Below are 13,895 nucleotides of genomic sequence, written 5' to 3' on the forward strand. Positions count from 1 at the left end.
AATCTGTAGAATTGTTATTGTGAAAAAGAAGAGCTGTTATTATGAGACATTACTGTGAAGCTGTGAGCACTACAGTGTGTTCAGTAAAAAGCACAACCTGAGTGGAGCAACCACCTTCCATGTCCTTCTTCCCTTGTAACCCTTACAATATATATATGACATTATATATAATATACACTCACCTAAAGGATTATTAGGAACACCTGTTCAATTTCTCATTAATGCAATTATCTAATCAACCAATCACATGGCAGTTGCTTCAATGCATTTAGGGGTGTGGTCCTGGTCAAGACAATCTCCTGAACTCCAAACTGAATGTCAGAATGGGAAAGAAAGGTGATTTAAGCAATTTTGAGCGTGGCATGGTTGTTGGTGCCAGACGGGCCGGTCTGAGTATTTCACAATCTGCTCAGTTACTGGGATTTTCATGCACAACCATTTCTAGGGTTTACAAAGAATGGTGTGAAAAGGGAAAAACATCCAGTATGCGGCAGTCCTGTGGGTGAAAATGCCTTGTTGATGCTAGAGATCAGAGGAGAATGGGCCGACTGATTCAAGCTGATAGAAGAGCAACTTTGCCTGAAATAACCACTCGTTACAACCGAGGTATGCAGCAAAGCATTTGTGAAGCCACAACACGCACAACCTTGAGGCGGATGGGCTACAACAGCAGAAGACCCCACCGGGTACCACTCATCTCCACTACAAATAGGAAAAAGAGGCTACAATTTGCAAGAGCTCACCAAAATTGGACAGTTGAAGACTGGAAAAATGTTGCCTGGTCTGATGAGTCTCGATTTCTGTTGAGACATTCAGATGGTAGAGTCAGAATTTGGCGTAAACAGAATGAGAACATGGATCCATCATGCCTTGTTACCACTGTGCAGGCTGGTGGTGGTGGTGTAATTGTGTGGGGGATGTTTTCTTGGCACACTTTAGGCCCCTTAGTGCCAATTGGGCATCGTTTAAATGCCACGGCCTACTTGAGCATTGTTTCTGACCATGTCCATCCCTTTATGGCCACCATGTACCCATCCTCTGATGGCTACTTCCAGCAGGATAATGCACCATGTCACAAAGCTCGAATCATTTCAAATTGGTTTCTTGAACATGACAATGAGTTCACTGTATTAAAATGGCCCCCACAGTCACCAGATCTCAACCCAATAGAGCATCTTTGGGATGTGGTGGAACGGGAGCTTCGTGCCCTGGATGTGCATCCCACAAATCTCCATCAACTGCAAGATGCTATCCTATCAATATGGGCCAACATTTCTAAAGAATGCTTTCAGCACCTTGTTGAATCAATGCCACGTAGAATTAAGGCAGTTCTGAAGGCGAAAGGGGGTCAAACACAGTATTAGTATGGTGTTCCTAATAATCCTTTAGGTGAGTGTATATGATATACACACACTCACACATACACTAAACCAGCCCATCTGGCACCAACAATCATGCTATAGTCCAAATCACTGAGATCACATTTTCCCCTATTCTGATGGTTGATGTGAACATTAACTGAAGCTCCTGACCTGTATCTGCATGATTTTATGCACTGCACTAATGCCAAATTATTGGCTGATTAGATAATCACATGGATGATTGTTGGTGCCAGACGGCTGGTTTGAGTATTTCTGTAACTGCGGTTCTCCTGGGATTTTCACACACAACAGTCTCTAGAATTTACTCAGAATAGTGGCAAAAACTAAAAACATCCAGTGAGCAGAAGTTATGTGAACAGAAATGTCTTATTGATGAGAGAGGTCAAGAGTGAATGGCCAGACTGGTTTGACTTGTCAAAGTCTACGGTAACTCAGATAACCACTCTGTATAACTGTGGTGAGAAGAATATCATTTATTGGCCATTTAAATTATTGAAAGCTTTTAAAGAGTAAAAACGTAAAAACTTTTTAAACGTCATAATTTATTAAAAAAATATATAAAATATCTAATTTCTGATCATATTTATACATATTATCATAACAGCTTAAAATGTTGTGACTAGCTTCATTGTTACACATCTCTTCCAACAGTGTACAACATCATAGCCTTCCAGCAAAGACATCTGCAGGTTGCCAACATAAAATTTTCTTCAGTTTTAAGACTGTCTCTTAAAAGTTCCCATGTCAAATTTAATTATCGAGCTCTAAGAGCCCCTTACTGGCAGTTGAGAAGGTGAAATCTTGAGGTTAATCAAATCCTGAGGTTTATTATGTTACAGTCTGCTCTGCTCTAGCTGTATTTACTTCCTGCCCCTGCCTTATCTCTTCAGGTTCCTAAAACCCTTCAGACACACAGTTTTGGCCCAGCTTGGCTGCCTATGACATCACTCAGTTACCAATGCAACTCCTCACAACACTGAAGAATCTGTGTATCTGTGTGCCGTTAGTGATCTGACAGCACACAGGTGAAACTGGTCTAAAGCCCAGGTTAGTTCACTGCTCCATCTGTCCTGACCCAGCAGGAGGAACACACACAGATTCCATAGATTCCAATTTTTTAAAATTAAGAATGTGTTCATGTGTTTATATGATGACAAGAAATGCCATGTCATGATGTATGATTACTGAATTATCTGTAAAGCATTTGTCAGAGCCATGGTGCAGTGGTTAGTGTACAGTATATGCTCTTCTTAAGTTGAACCATGGTGCTCATGTGGGTGATATAGGTTCAAAACCAGTATGCAACATTTTCATGCAACCATTTCCTGCCTCGCTAGAAGATAAAATTTGTATTGGGGCATTTGAAATGTCTTGCATTTTGACATACACTAACTAAAACTATTTTAAACAGCATTGTGATAATTATTTAATAATTAATAGGGCTGTCGAGTTATCGCGTTAATAATGCGCGATTAATTATATAAAAATAACGTGTTAATATAATTAAAGCATTTAATCGCATGCTTGTAGTACCACCTGTATACTCCAGAGGACAGTAAGTGAAATTTCAGCTGTGTGAGCAACACAGTTTATACAGTGAAGAAAACAACACAGATATGTATTACTAAGGGTTCAAATGTGAACTAAGGGATCTCAATATGTGTTTAAAGATCGAGTATTAAACTATATTTACACAGTGACCTAAATATTGTATTTTTATGACACAACACACCCGAGACGCGACACAAGCATGTCTGACGCAGGTCGTATGGTAGGGTGACCACCCGAAATTGGAAGCTTTGTCCCGCCTCCCGCAAGTCACAAGCAGTGTCCCGCATTTCAATTTTGTCTGTATAATTTTTTATCTTTATTATTATTTCGGCATCATTTTATTTCATCGTCCTTTAATTACAAAATCACTATAAAAAAAAGTTAATAAGAAAACACTGCACATGCGCAGCGCAGCCTTTTTTTCTTGCCAGAGCGGAAAAACACTGGAAAAAAAAGTGTCTTTGTTCGTATAATAAAGAATTGGAGAAAATATATACATGGTTAAAACCAGTTGACCCTAAAAAAGGAGAGTGCAGGGTATGCCACCGAAGTTTCACGGACAGCTCTGCTGAAGCATTTCAGTGCCCCAAACATGACAGCTCTGATATATTTGGCTTTGAGCTGTCACCAACGCGTTCGTGGAGAGGGTGTTTTCACTGATGACCGCTGCGTAGACAGAGACAAGTAACTGAGCATTTGTGGACCTCATCAAAAGTGAACTCCTGGTGAAAGTGAACACCTAAACCTGCCAGGAGTTCTACGGTCATAATGAATGAGAAGGCCCTACTCGAAGCTGCCAGATCAGACAAAAAAATTCAATTCAAGATGCACTAAATCCGGTAAGAAGGCATTTAATCTTTCTAGTCTTTAATAATGGAATCGATGTGCTTATTTGGAAATGTGCTTTTTAACGATTAGATTATTATTTTCACTTCATTATATTTACATTGAGTAGGTCTGAGCTGGTTAAAATGAGTTTGTATCGTAGACCTTATGCCAAACTGAATGACGTTCACAGCGCTGTCATTAACATTTAACATCACTGCAAAAATACATCTAATATAAAATAAATATTTATTCACCTAGTACAATAATAGTACGTTATCTCTCCCACTTGTCCCGCAAAATCAGGTCTGCTGACCTGCAACAGAGCAATAGCCAGGTGGTCACCCTATGTATACTCCTGGCTTGTTTCTAAAAAAGAAAAAAAATCTGATGCTGGTGTACATTGACGGTTCTTAAACAAGCCCTCATAATAAATCTCCAACTGATTGACAAATTCACTTGTGCAATGGATTGCTGTGAACTGTATGCCAATGATTGTCTAATGATCAATAATATGGTAGTAAACAATACATTGAATTCTAAAGCCACTTTTATATTGTTTTATCAGTGATTAACTCTTCTGCTACAGGAATGTAATGCATTTTAATTATCTGAACATTTTTTTATTTAATATATATATATAATTTTTAATATTTAAAGATAACTATGTATAATTATATATTGATAAGAATATGTAAAATATTTATATATTGAATTATTGTTATATGAAAGGCTTTCTCAGCAAATATTTGTAAATGTGATTAATCGCGATTAATTAATCGGGACACCATGTAATTAATTCGATAAAAATTTTTAATCGATTGACAGCACTAATAATTATTATGCATGTTTATTTTATGAACTTATATTAATTGAGACTACATCATATATTTTTACTTTTAAAAAATAGTTGTCACATAAACTATTGAAGGCATCTATTGAAGGTATTGAAAACAATTTTAATAAATGCTGACCAGTCACAGTCCCTAAAACACAAATACACTTATACATTCACATACTGTACATTTTAACCTAAAATCTTTATGATGATTATAATAATGATGATAAAAAACGTTAATGGACATGTTACAGTATATCAACAATATAATTATTTATTTACATTTATTACACAGGTCTCTGGAATACTCGATTCTGATCGGTCAACGGCGCCATCTAGTGATCTGATATCTCAGAGTAACAACCGCACATCCAGGGATTAAGACGTTTCAGACCAGTCATCTGGGTATGGCAAGTAATTTTTACTACTTCTTGCATCACTGAGCAATCTCTACAAGTAAGATAATAAAATAATTTAAACTCAAATGGTCAGACGGTCATTATTTATAAAATAAACACCAACATAACTTTTCAGCAAACCAGAGGTGCAATTCAGTTGTTTAGCACCTTATTTCTTCTCAAATAATTACATAATTCCAATGCAAATCAATATTTTATGTCCATTTATTTATTTGTTTGTTTGTTTGTTTTGCAGCCGCATTGCATCGGGTATACTGTTAATTGATTGATTTGGTTAATGAGTATGCTCCCAATTATTGTGGATTCCTCTCAGGTGTGTTTGTCATGTGTCCATGCCATGTGATGTTCTATTTAAGCTGCACCTGTACCAATAAACGATTGACTGTGTGTTCTCACTGCAACCTGTGTAAAGCATGTTTATTCTTTGTCTTTAGCCGATATCTAGTCAAGCTCTGTTTAACATATACCCTGATCACCCGTCACATTTATTTTGCGATAACAATCTGCTGACTGTACATTATCCCTTAATTATGTATTAGTTGTAAATCTAGAATATCAGATAGCTACTGTCTTTAATATAAGATAACTGACCAATCTGCCTTTTTATCTGACAAGTGTTTGCTTTTTCTAATGAAATTCTATGGGTGTTGTGTGTTCGAGTAGTTTTAAGCAGAATTTTATAGAAATTATTCAAAAACAATATTCAGAAATTATTAAATTATGAGCAGTTCTATTCACTTACACTTATGCTTTCAGGTTTGTAATCTATATAAAATTACTCTTTTATTTTCTCAGATGACTGTGACAATCGTTCACCTTGTTTCTGATTCACAGTCTCCCCAGTTTTTTAATCACATTTCAAGGTAAATGGATTTCTAGTGCATGCCAGGTTAATTTGCTGAATTCCCAGTGAAGATCTACACTACCCATAACCCTGAAGAGAGATCCACCAATCAAGTTGCTGTTATTATGGAAACGTTAATTGTGCAAGAAGACCTCAGCAGTGAATGCCCACTCTGATATATAGTTGACGTAACTGTGATGGTCTCCTTACAATCTCAAATGATTTATATTTTTGTATATATACAGTTCTGTGCAAAACTCTTCAGCACATATGATGTTTCACAAAAGCATTTGTCTTAAGATGGTTATATATATATATATATATGTATTTAGCTTGAGTGAGTCAATAGGAAATATACATTTTAAACTCCTGAACATTACTTTTGCAAATAGAATAGAATAGAAGAACAGGGAGCCCTGCAACAGATATCATGGCCCCACAAAGCCCCCCACTAAACGGTCGGTCTGAGATTACATGAAGGGACCGAAGCAGTTGAGACAGCCTAAACAGATAGAAAAGCTGTGTCCAAGTGTACCTAGGAAAAATGAGGAAAAATTGAGTACGGTCATAAAAAACGCATTTGTGCATGAAACTACTTATGCGACGGATCAGAATCTGCCGTTGCTGGTTCAAACCAAATGATGCGTGCAATATTATGGCTTGTGCTGTTGGATAAACAAGGATGGATGTATGTGTGTGTGTGTGTGTGTGTGTGTGTGATGTGTGTGTGTGTGTGAGAGAGAGAGAGAGAGAGAGAGGGAGGGAGTGTAGTGTTGTAAGCGATCACGAAGAGCTGTTGTATGTAAAGTGGTTGATGCAGATTCACTTCACATCCCCTAACTGGCTCATATTACACACAAAAATTATCTTTTGCCACCACCTGCTGGCTAACATATGTAATGTAAAAAAAAAAAAAAAGACACACCATAGCTCTTAACAGATCTGCACTGCTCTTACACTTTAGTTTAGAATGGCAAGAACACAAGCATAGTGATACACATACAGTAAAGTGTCGGAGTGCTGATAATGTCAGACCATCAGTGCTCATGGAACGTCTCTCGTCCAATCAGATTCGAGGACTGGAACAACTGTTGTATATATATTATATAAAATTAAAGAGCTGTTAATGAGCAATGTTGATCTAACACGTCACAATAATCATTATCTGATTACATTTTCCTTTTATGAAGGAATAAAAGGAAATTCCTGAAGGAATTATTTTATTTTTTTTGTAATCCTAGGAATTTCTAGGAAAATCAAAGCTCCATTTAATACTGAGCCTGATACATACTTAATATTGTAATATTTCAGATATTACAGAGTTCCCAGAGGTAGTAAAACACAACGTACCTTTCGAGGTTTTACTTTGTCTTGGTGGTCATATTGACCGATGCCCTTATAGCTGATCCCCAGCCACCATGGAATACCTTGCTTATCCTGTTGGGACAGGGACAACATTACCCTTAATTATACATCAACAATCTGAATTAGTTTGATATCTATCAGAGGAAATGTTGTTTTTGAGTTGCTCTCTTCTTTGCAAATACCCTAATATTTGTGAAAATTCTTATATAGTAAATATGATTGAAATCGCATAGCAAAAAATATGTAAAATACATCATCAGAAATTAACATGGGCTTGAGGCAAAAATGTCACAAAAAAAATGAAAAAATGCACCCAATTTAAGAAAAATGGGGCAAAATGTTCCCATGCACTTCAAAAAATAATTTTCTTTATTTGTGTTATTTTGTATTGTTTTCCAATAAAAATTCGATAATTTACTTGATGAGCAAAATGTCTTAAGATGTTTTGTCTTGTTTTCAGACAAATCTATCTAAATTTAGTGAGGTTTATCAAGACAAACTATTTGCCAATGGGATAAGAAAAATAAACATATTTCAAAGAAAAAACGAGCTTATTTTTGTGCCCAATTGGCAGATTTGTCTTTTTTTTTAAGCAAAAAGATTACAAAATATTGTCAGATTATTATCTTATGCCATTTTGCACGTCAAGTAAATACATATTGTTTTAAGAATATTTAGATATATTTTCCATAAAACCAGACAAATATACTAATTAAGAAAATGATTTTGTTTTGCAGTGTAGTAAATTGCTCTTCTTTAAAAAAACATGCATCTGATTTTCTGAGTATTTGTCTTGTTTTCTAGTAAAGAATGTCCTTAAAAAGAAAAAATTTACAATTAAAAAGACAATTAAAATATATATTTACTAGAGAAGCTAATTGTTTTAATATATTAAGACTTCTTTTAAAAGCAAAAATGTCCCTTTCCTTTTAACAAATGTTTTGTTCTTGTTTTAAGCATAAACCTGAATACAACTAGATGGATTTATGCTGATAATAATTTTATTAAATTGAGTTATTTGACATACATGGATTGCATACTGTGTATTTAAATGTGTTTAGTAAAAATGCCCCTGAAAATGAATTCCTGTCCTTAATGATAATAATAATAAATAAATAATAAACTTAATAAAAAAATATTATATATTTTCAATTCAAAAAAACTTTAAAAAACAAAAAAATTAAATTGTGACTTTGGTATGATCAATGCATAAAGAGTTATTTCAGTCCTAAATAAATGTCCTAATAATTTATGTCCTTATTAAAATTGTTTTCAGTACCTCCTGCCTGCATACTAATTGTTTTGTTTTTTCTCATCAAACTTTGTGAATAGTTTTTACCTTTACTTCATAATAATGCACTCCATATGTGGGCAGGCACTCCACAAGGGTCAAATACCTGAAACGGAGGAATTGATTATTTACCTATTTGCTTAAAAGGATAGTTAACTCACAAATGAAAATTTCAATGAAAGCTTTGAATAATGATAAAATTATGTAAATGATGACATAATTTTCATGTTTGGGTGAACTATCCCTTCAAGATTGATATTTGATTGTATCTTAAACATCTCTCAGCAGCCTTGAAGTATTGGCATGTATGATTCAAAGCAGCCAATCACAAATCATGTCTCCCCAGAAGGCCCACCTCCGTGAGGCTAATCATTGTTTTTGCGATACTCACTGCACAATGGCCTGGCCTCGGGAGAGCCCTTTCAACAGCTTGTAGTGCTCATTCACTCGCTCTTCACTGCAAAAGAGAGAGATGATGAAATCTGCAGAGCGGAGGATATTTTCCCCACCTGTGAAATGCAACCCCCCATCCCCCCAGACCTCAGTGTGTCAGCATAAATGCAGGAGAGCACAGATCATCAACCATAAAGCTCTCATAAAGGGCTATAAATGCAGCTTCAGCATCACTAACTCGTCTACTAAATGTAAAGCACATGTCTGTCTGTACTGCTACACAGACAATCTATTGTTATCTTTTAGGATTTTATACTGAACATCAAGTGGAGACCCAATGCAGTACCCAAATTTTTCATTATATAAAAGTAAAAAAAAGTCCACTGCAATTCAATAATATAAGCATGACCTTTTAACTATTAGCTTTTAGCTTTGAAGCCATCTACAGTACATGCTAACTGTTCTCCTAAAAGTTGACTAAATGGTTTAGAAGATTAACACATCACATTTACTTTCATTTATGTCTTTTAGACTTCATACTTTATTTACAGTGAATGTGTGCATTTTTTTGTCAAATAGCGGCCTTAAAACAAGTACTTTACCAGTATGCTAGCGATGGATGCTCTTGCAGTACTTTGGTGGGCAGAGTTGGAAGTTTCTTTAGGTCTGCTCTGGTGTTTTCATCACTAAAATCGAAACAAACATACAGTATGTATTATGTTCCCCTTCTGTCACTCACTTGACGTTGTGTTGATGTAGTCTTTAGATCTTTGAGATAAGGCCAATGAAAATTGGCGAGTGGAATTTGCATGCCACTCCTCCGGATATATGGGTATAAAAGGGAGCTGTAATGCAGGATTCATTCAGATTTTTTCTTCGGAGCCGAGCGGTTGTACTATCAGCGAGCTGAATACTACTGCTGTTCCATGGAATGCAGGATTCATTCAGATTTTTTCTTCGGAGCCGAGCGGTTGTACTATCAGCGAGCTGAATACTACTGCTGTTCCATTCACCTCTACAGATGCTTATGATGTTGGATATATGGCGCATTCTAGCAGCTTTCTCTCCTTCTGCACGCCAATTGCAGATTTGCCCCTGTTCGCTTCGACGACGCTATTAAAGAGTATATTTACTGCTAAAAGAATATATTTCTTAAAAGAGCACACACATTTACGTTGAACGTCTTTTTAAAGATGCGTCTTTTTAAAGATGCCTTTCCATCCTTGTGTGATTCCTGGGTACGATCATTGTTTCTCTGCCTCCGACGGCCACGGGCGCCGCCTCACGTGTCTGGGCAGCGATCACACTGAGGCAGCGTTTGTGGATGCTCACGTTCTCATTGCGAGAATATGACCAAGGCAACATTGTGGTCGCGGCTTTCCTTCTTCAAACGGGGAAAGCCACTCCAGCCGCGCTGCGCCTTCTACCCAAGGGTATGAGGCCGGCTCGGCTGGCACTAAAGGCGATTTGGGGAGTTCAATGGGCACGGTTTTGCAGGGTAATTCCGCACGGACCTCCCCGTCCATTTCTGAAATACCAGCCCGCCTCACGGCCAGCTTGCCGTCTCTTTCATGGCCCGCAAGTTAGAGGAGTCTTTGATTGCAGCATCCGAGAAAGCACTGGTGTTGTCAGCCGCTGCCACCTTCGGGTCTACCCGCCCAGTGTGAGGCAGATGCAGAGCTGACCGCCATGCTTGCCTGGGCCGCCGCGAGTATCGGCTGGACTGGAACCCTCCAGCCTCCCCTGAACGCTCGCGGATCGATGATTGATTCCTGGGTTCGGGGCAGCGCTCACGGCCACACCCCCAGGTTCCTTTCTCATGAGGTCGTGGAGGGCACCTTTTGCAGCCCGAAACAGACTTCCAGATTCTTCTGCTCTCACTACCCTCGATGGCGGGGTGGCCCACAGGTACATGGAGGTCCCTCAGGTGGATAAGGCAGTTGTGATGCACCGGTACACGCAGAATGCCGCCACCTGGACTACGTTGTGTCTGGTGACCAAAGCCTACAGTGCCACCTCTCCCCTGCATGCCATGGCCCTCCTACAGGTATACCAGGCCAAGGTACTAAAAGAACTGCATGTGGGTAGTCCTGATCCCGATGTGCTGCAGGGGCTGCGCTCGGCGACTGACCTTGTCCTCTGGGCGACGAAGGTCATGGCGTGTGCACTCTGGCAGGCGATGTCCACCTTGGTGGTCCAGGAGCGCCACCTGTGGCTGAGGATCTTACCCAGCAGTTCTCTCTGGTGAAAAAGCAGATGGAGGCCATCCAGCACATCTTCCCCCGGCGCGGCTCAAGGTCCCGCACCCCATTTGCTCCCTAGCCCTATGGTTCATGAACTTGCCAGAGGAGTTCGCAGCCAGCCCCACTATGGGGTTAAATATGCCCTGTACTGGGATAGGTGCTCCACAGGTGTGATTACTCTGGTAACCCTTGCGATGTGCAGTGCATCCGGACAGTATTCACAGCGCTTCACTTTTTCCACATTTTGTTATTTTACAGCCTCATTCCAAAATGTATTAAATTCATTATTTTCCTAAAAATTCTACAAACAATACCCCATAATTACAATGTGAAAGAAGTTTTTTGAAATCTTTGCAAATTTATAAAAAAAAAAAAAAAACATGTACATAAGTATTCACAGCCTTTAGTTGTTTTTGGCCTGGTTTCCCCCAGACATGACGCTTGCCATTCAGACCAAAGAGTTCAATCTTTGTTTCATCATACCAGATAATTTTGTTTCTCATGGTCTGAGAGTCCTTCCGGTGCCTTTTGGTAAACTCAAGGTGGGCTGTCATGTGCCTTTTACTGAGGAGTGCCTTCCGTCTGGCCACTCTACCATACAGGCCTGATTGGAGGAGTGTGCAGAGATGGTTGTTCTTCTGGAAGTTTCCCCCCTCTCCACAGAGAAACGCTGGAGATCTGTCAGAGTGACCATCGGGTTCTTGGTCACCACCCTGACTAAGGCCCTTCTACCCCTATCGCTCAGTTTGGCCAGGCAGCCAGCTCTAGGAACAGTCCTGGTGGTTCCAAACTTCTTCCATTTACGGATGATGGAGGCCACTGTGCTCATTGGGACCTTCAATGCTGCAGAAATCTTTCTGTACCCGTCCCCAGATCTGTGCCTCGATACAATCATGTCTCGGAGATCTACAGACAATTCCTTGGACTTCATGGCTTGGTTTGTGCTCTGACATGCAGTGTTATCTGTTGGTACCTTATATAGACAGGTGTGTGCCTTTCCAAATCATGTCCAATCAACTGAATTTACCACAGGTGGACTCCAATCAAGTTGTAGAAATATCTCAAGGATGATCAGTGTTAACAGGATGCACCTGAGCTCAATTTTAAGTGTCATGGCAAAGGCTGTGAATACTTATGTACATTTTTTTCGTTTTTATTTTTTTATACATTTGCAAAGATTTCAAACAAACTTCTTTCACATTGTCATTATGGGGTATTGTTTGTAGAATTTTGAGGAAAATAATAAATTTTATCAATTTTGGAATAAGGCTGTAACATAAAAAAATGCGGTACGATCTCCTTGTCGGTGGACCCGCGTCTCCCTTTGGCAGAGCTCTCTCTGCCCCTGGTCGCTGTGTTTGTAGAGTCCCCCCTCTTTCGTGGTGGGACCTACCACCACGCCTCTTCCATGTGCAGCTGCTGGGCCCATGTGTTGTATTGCCACATGTTGACCTCCCCTTTTGGGCAGGATGTGGTCTTTGCGGGGTCTTTTCCCCCTGAAAGAATAATAAAGGAAAAGAACAGTTCCAGTGCGTATGTTAGCGTTAGATGGCCCCAGCCGAATCTAATACTCTGTGGAGAGAAAACAGAGAGAAAAGGCAGAGGCTTGCATCTGCATCAGCAGTTCACGTAACAAGGTTCAGCTGTTGTGGCATTTTTCTTTAGGGACCCCTAGTGTCACTTCATCGACACAATGTTGAGTGAGTGATAGAAGAGGAACGTCTCGTTACTGTCATAAACTCCATTCTCTGATGGAGGGAAAGAGTCATTGTGTCCCTCTTGCCACAACGCTGTCACTACATCGACACAACATCTTGTTCCCTCCATCAGGGAACGGAGGTTATGCCAGTAACTGAGACGTTTATATGACTAACATTAGTATAATGCTTTCAGGTGTGTAAACCTACGAATTACAAATACTCACGTTACTGTAATTAAATAGTTTTCCCCAGGAATTGAACTTATTTAAGTAGTTTTAAAATGTTATAATTTTTATTTTACTTGAGTACATTTTAAGTGCTGTAACTGTACTTTTACTACACTATTTTCCTACATCTGTGATCCTTACTTCCCTGTCCTGATGTAATTTTTATCTATCAACATGATTGGATAGGGAGAGTCTCGTGACTCCCGGCAAATCAAATCACAGGTAAAAAACTTAAACGGCAGCTGCAGATCTAGCGCCAAATGTTATGGATGTGGAGGATGCATTAAACGCAGTTCAAAACCTGAACAACACGGCAGCACCTGAAAGGGCTTTTTGCAGTGAAAAGGCCAATTGCTTGACTGTGTCATGTGAGTTTAACTTGCACAAGCTAGATATCAGCATTATTCCTGCCTCTAATTTAGATTCTAGATTCTAGAACATATCAAGCTAAATTTCAAATTTATTTTTACTAGATTCTGTTTCAATAACATAGCCTGTAATTTATATATCACTGAGATTATTGGGCTGATGTGAGAGATTAAGGCAATGTTACCAATTGGGCTAGGTGATAAAACAGTCTTGATGTTTATTTGGAAAAAAAGAGACAGAGAGAGATGTCCTTGATATCGATGATAAACTTTTGAGTAATTTTCTACACTTAATCTATGTTCTACATCTTGACCAGGGGTGTTCATTACATCGAGCGCGATAGCAAGACAATCACTGGTTGGTTGATCTAGATAAAATATAAATGATTGACTTTTTATTTCCTGACATCTTTAGCTGCGTGCTGATTGTTTGACAGGCGGCTAATAAT

General features: G+C 38.8%; 1 protein-coding gene across 1 annotated transcript in view; it reads right to left on the reverse strand.

Annotated features, from left to right (window-relative positions):
• frmd4bb (FERM domain containing 4Bb) overlaps positions 1 to 13,895 on the reverse strand; it is a 78,422-nt gene that overhangs the window by 26,933 nt on the left and 37,594 nt on the right. The window contains exons 8-11 of the mRNA XM_052105217.1: positions 9,511 to 9,594; positions 8,907 to 8,972; positions 8,564 to 8,621; positions 7,210 to 7,296 (exon numbers count right to left, since the gene is read on the reverse strand). Coding sequence (XP_051961177.1) covers positions 7,210 to 7,296; positions 8,564 to 8,621; positions 8,907 to 8,972; positions 9,511 to 9,594 — 295 coding nt within the window. The remainder of the gene's footprint in view (positions 1 to 7,209; positions 7,297 to 8,563; positions 8,622 to 8,906; positions 8,973 to 9,510; positions 9,595 to 13,895) is intronic.

This window comes from Xyrauchen texanus, chromosome 35 (assembly GCF_025860055.1).
Source record: "Xyrauchen texanus isolate HMW12.3.18 chromosome 35, RBS_HiC_50CHRs, whole genome shotgun sequence".
NCBI classification, from domain to species: domain Eukaryota; kingdom Metazoa; phylum Chordata; class Actinopteri; order Cypriniformes; family Catostomidae; genus Xyrauchen; species Xyrauchen texanus.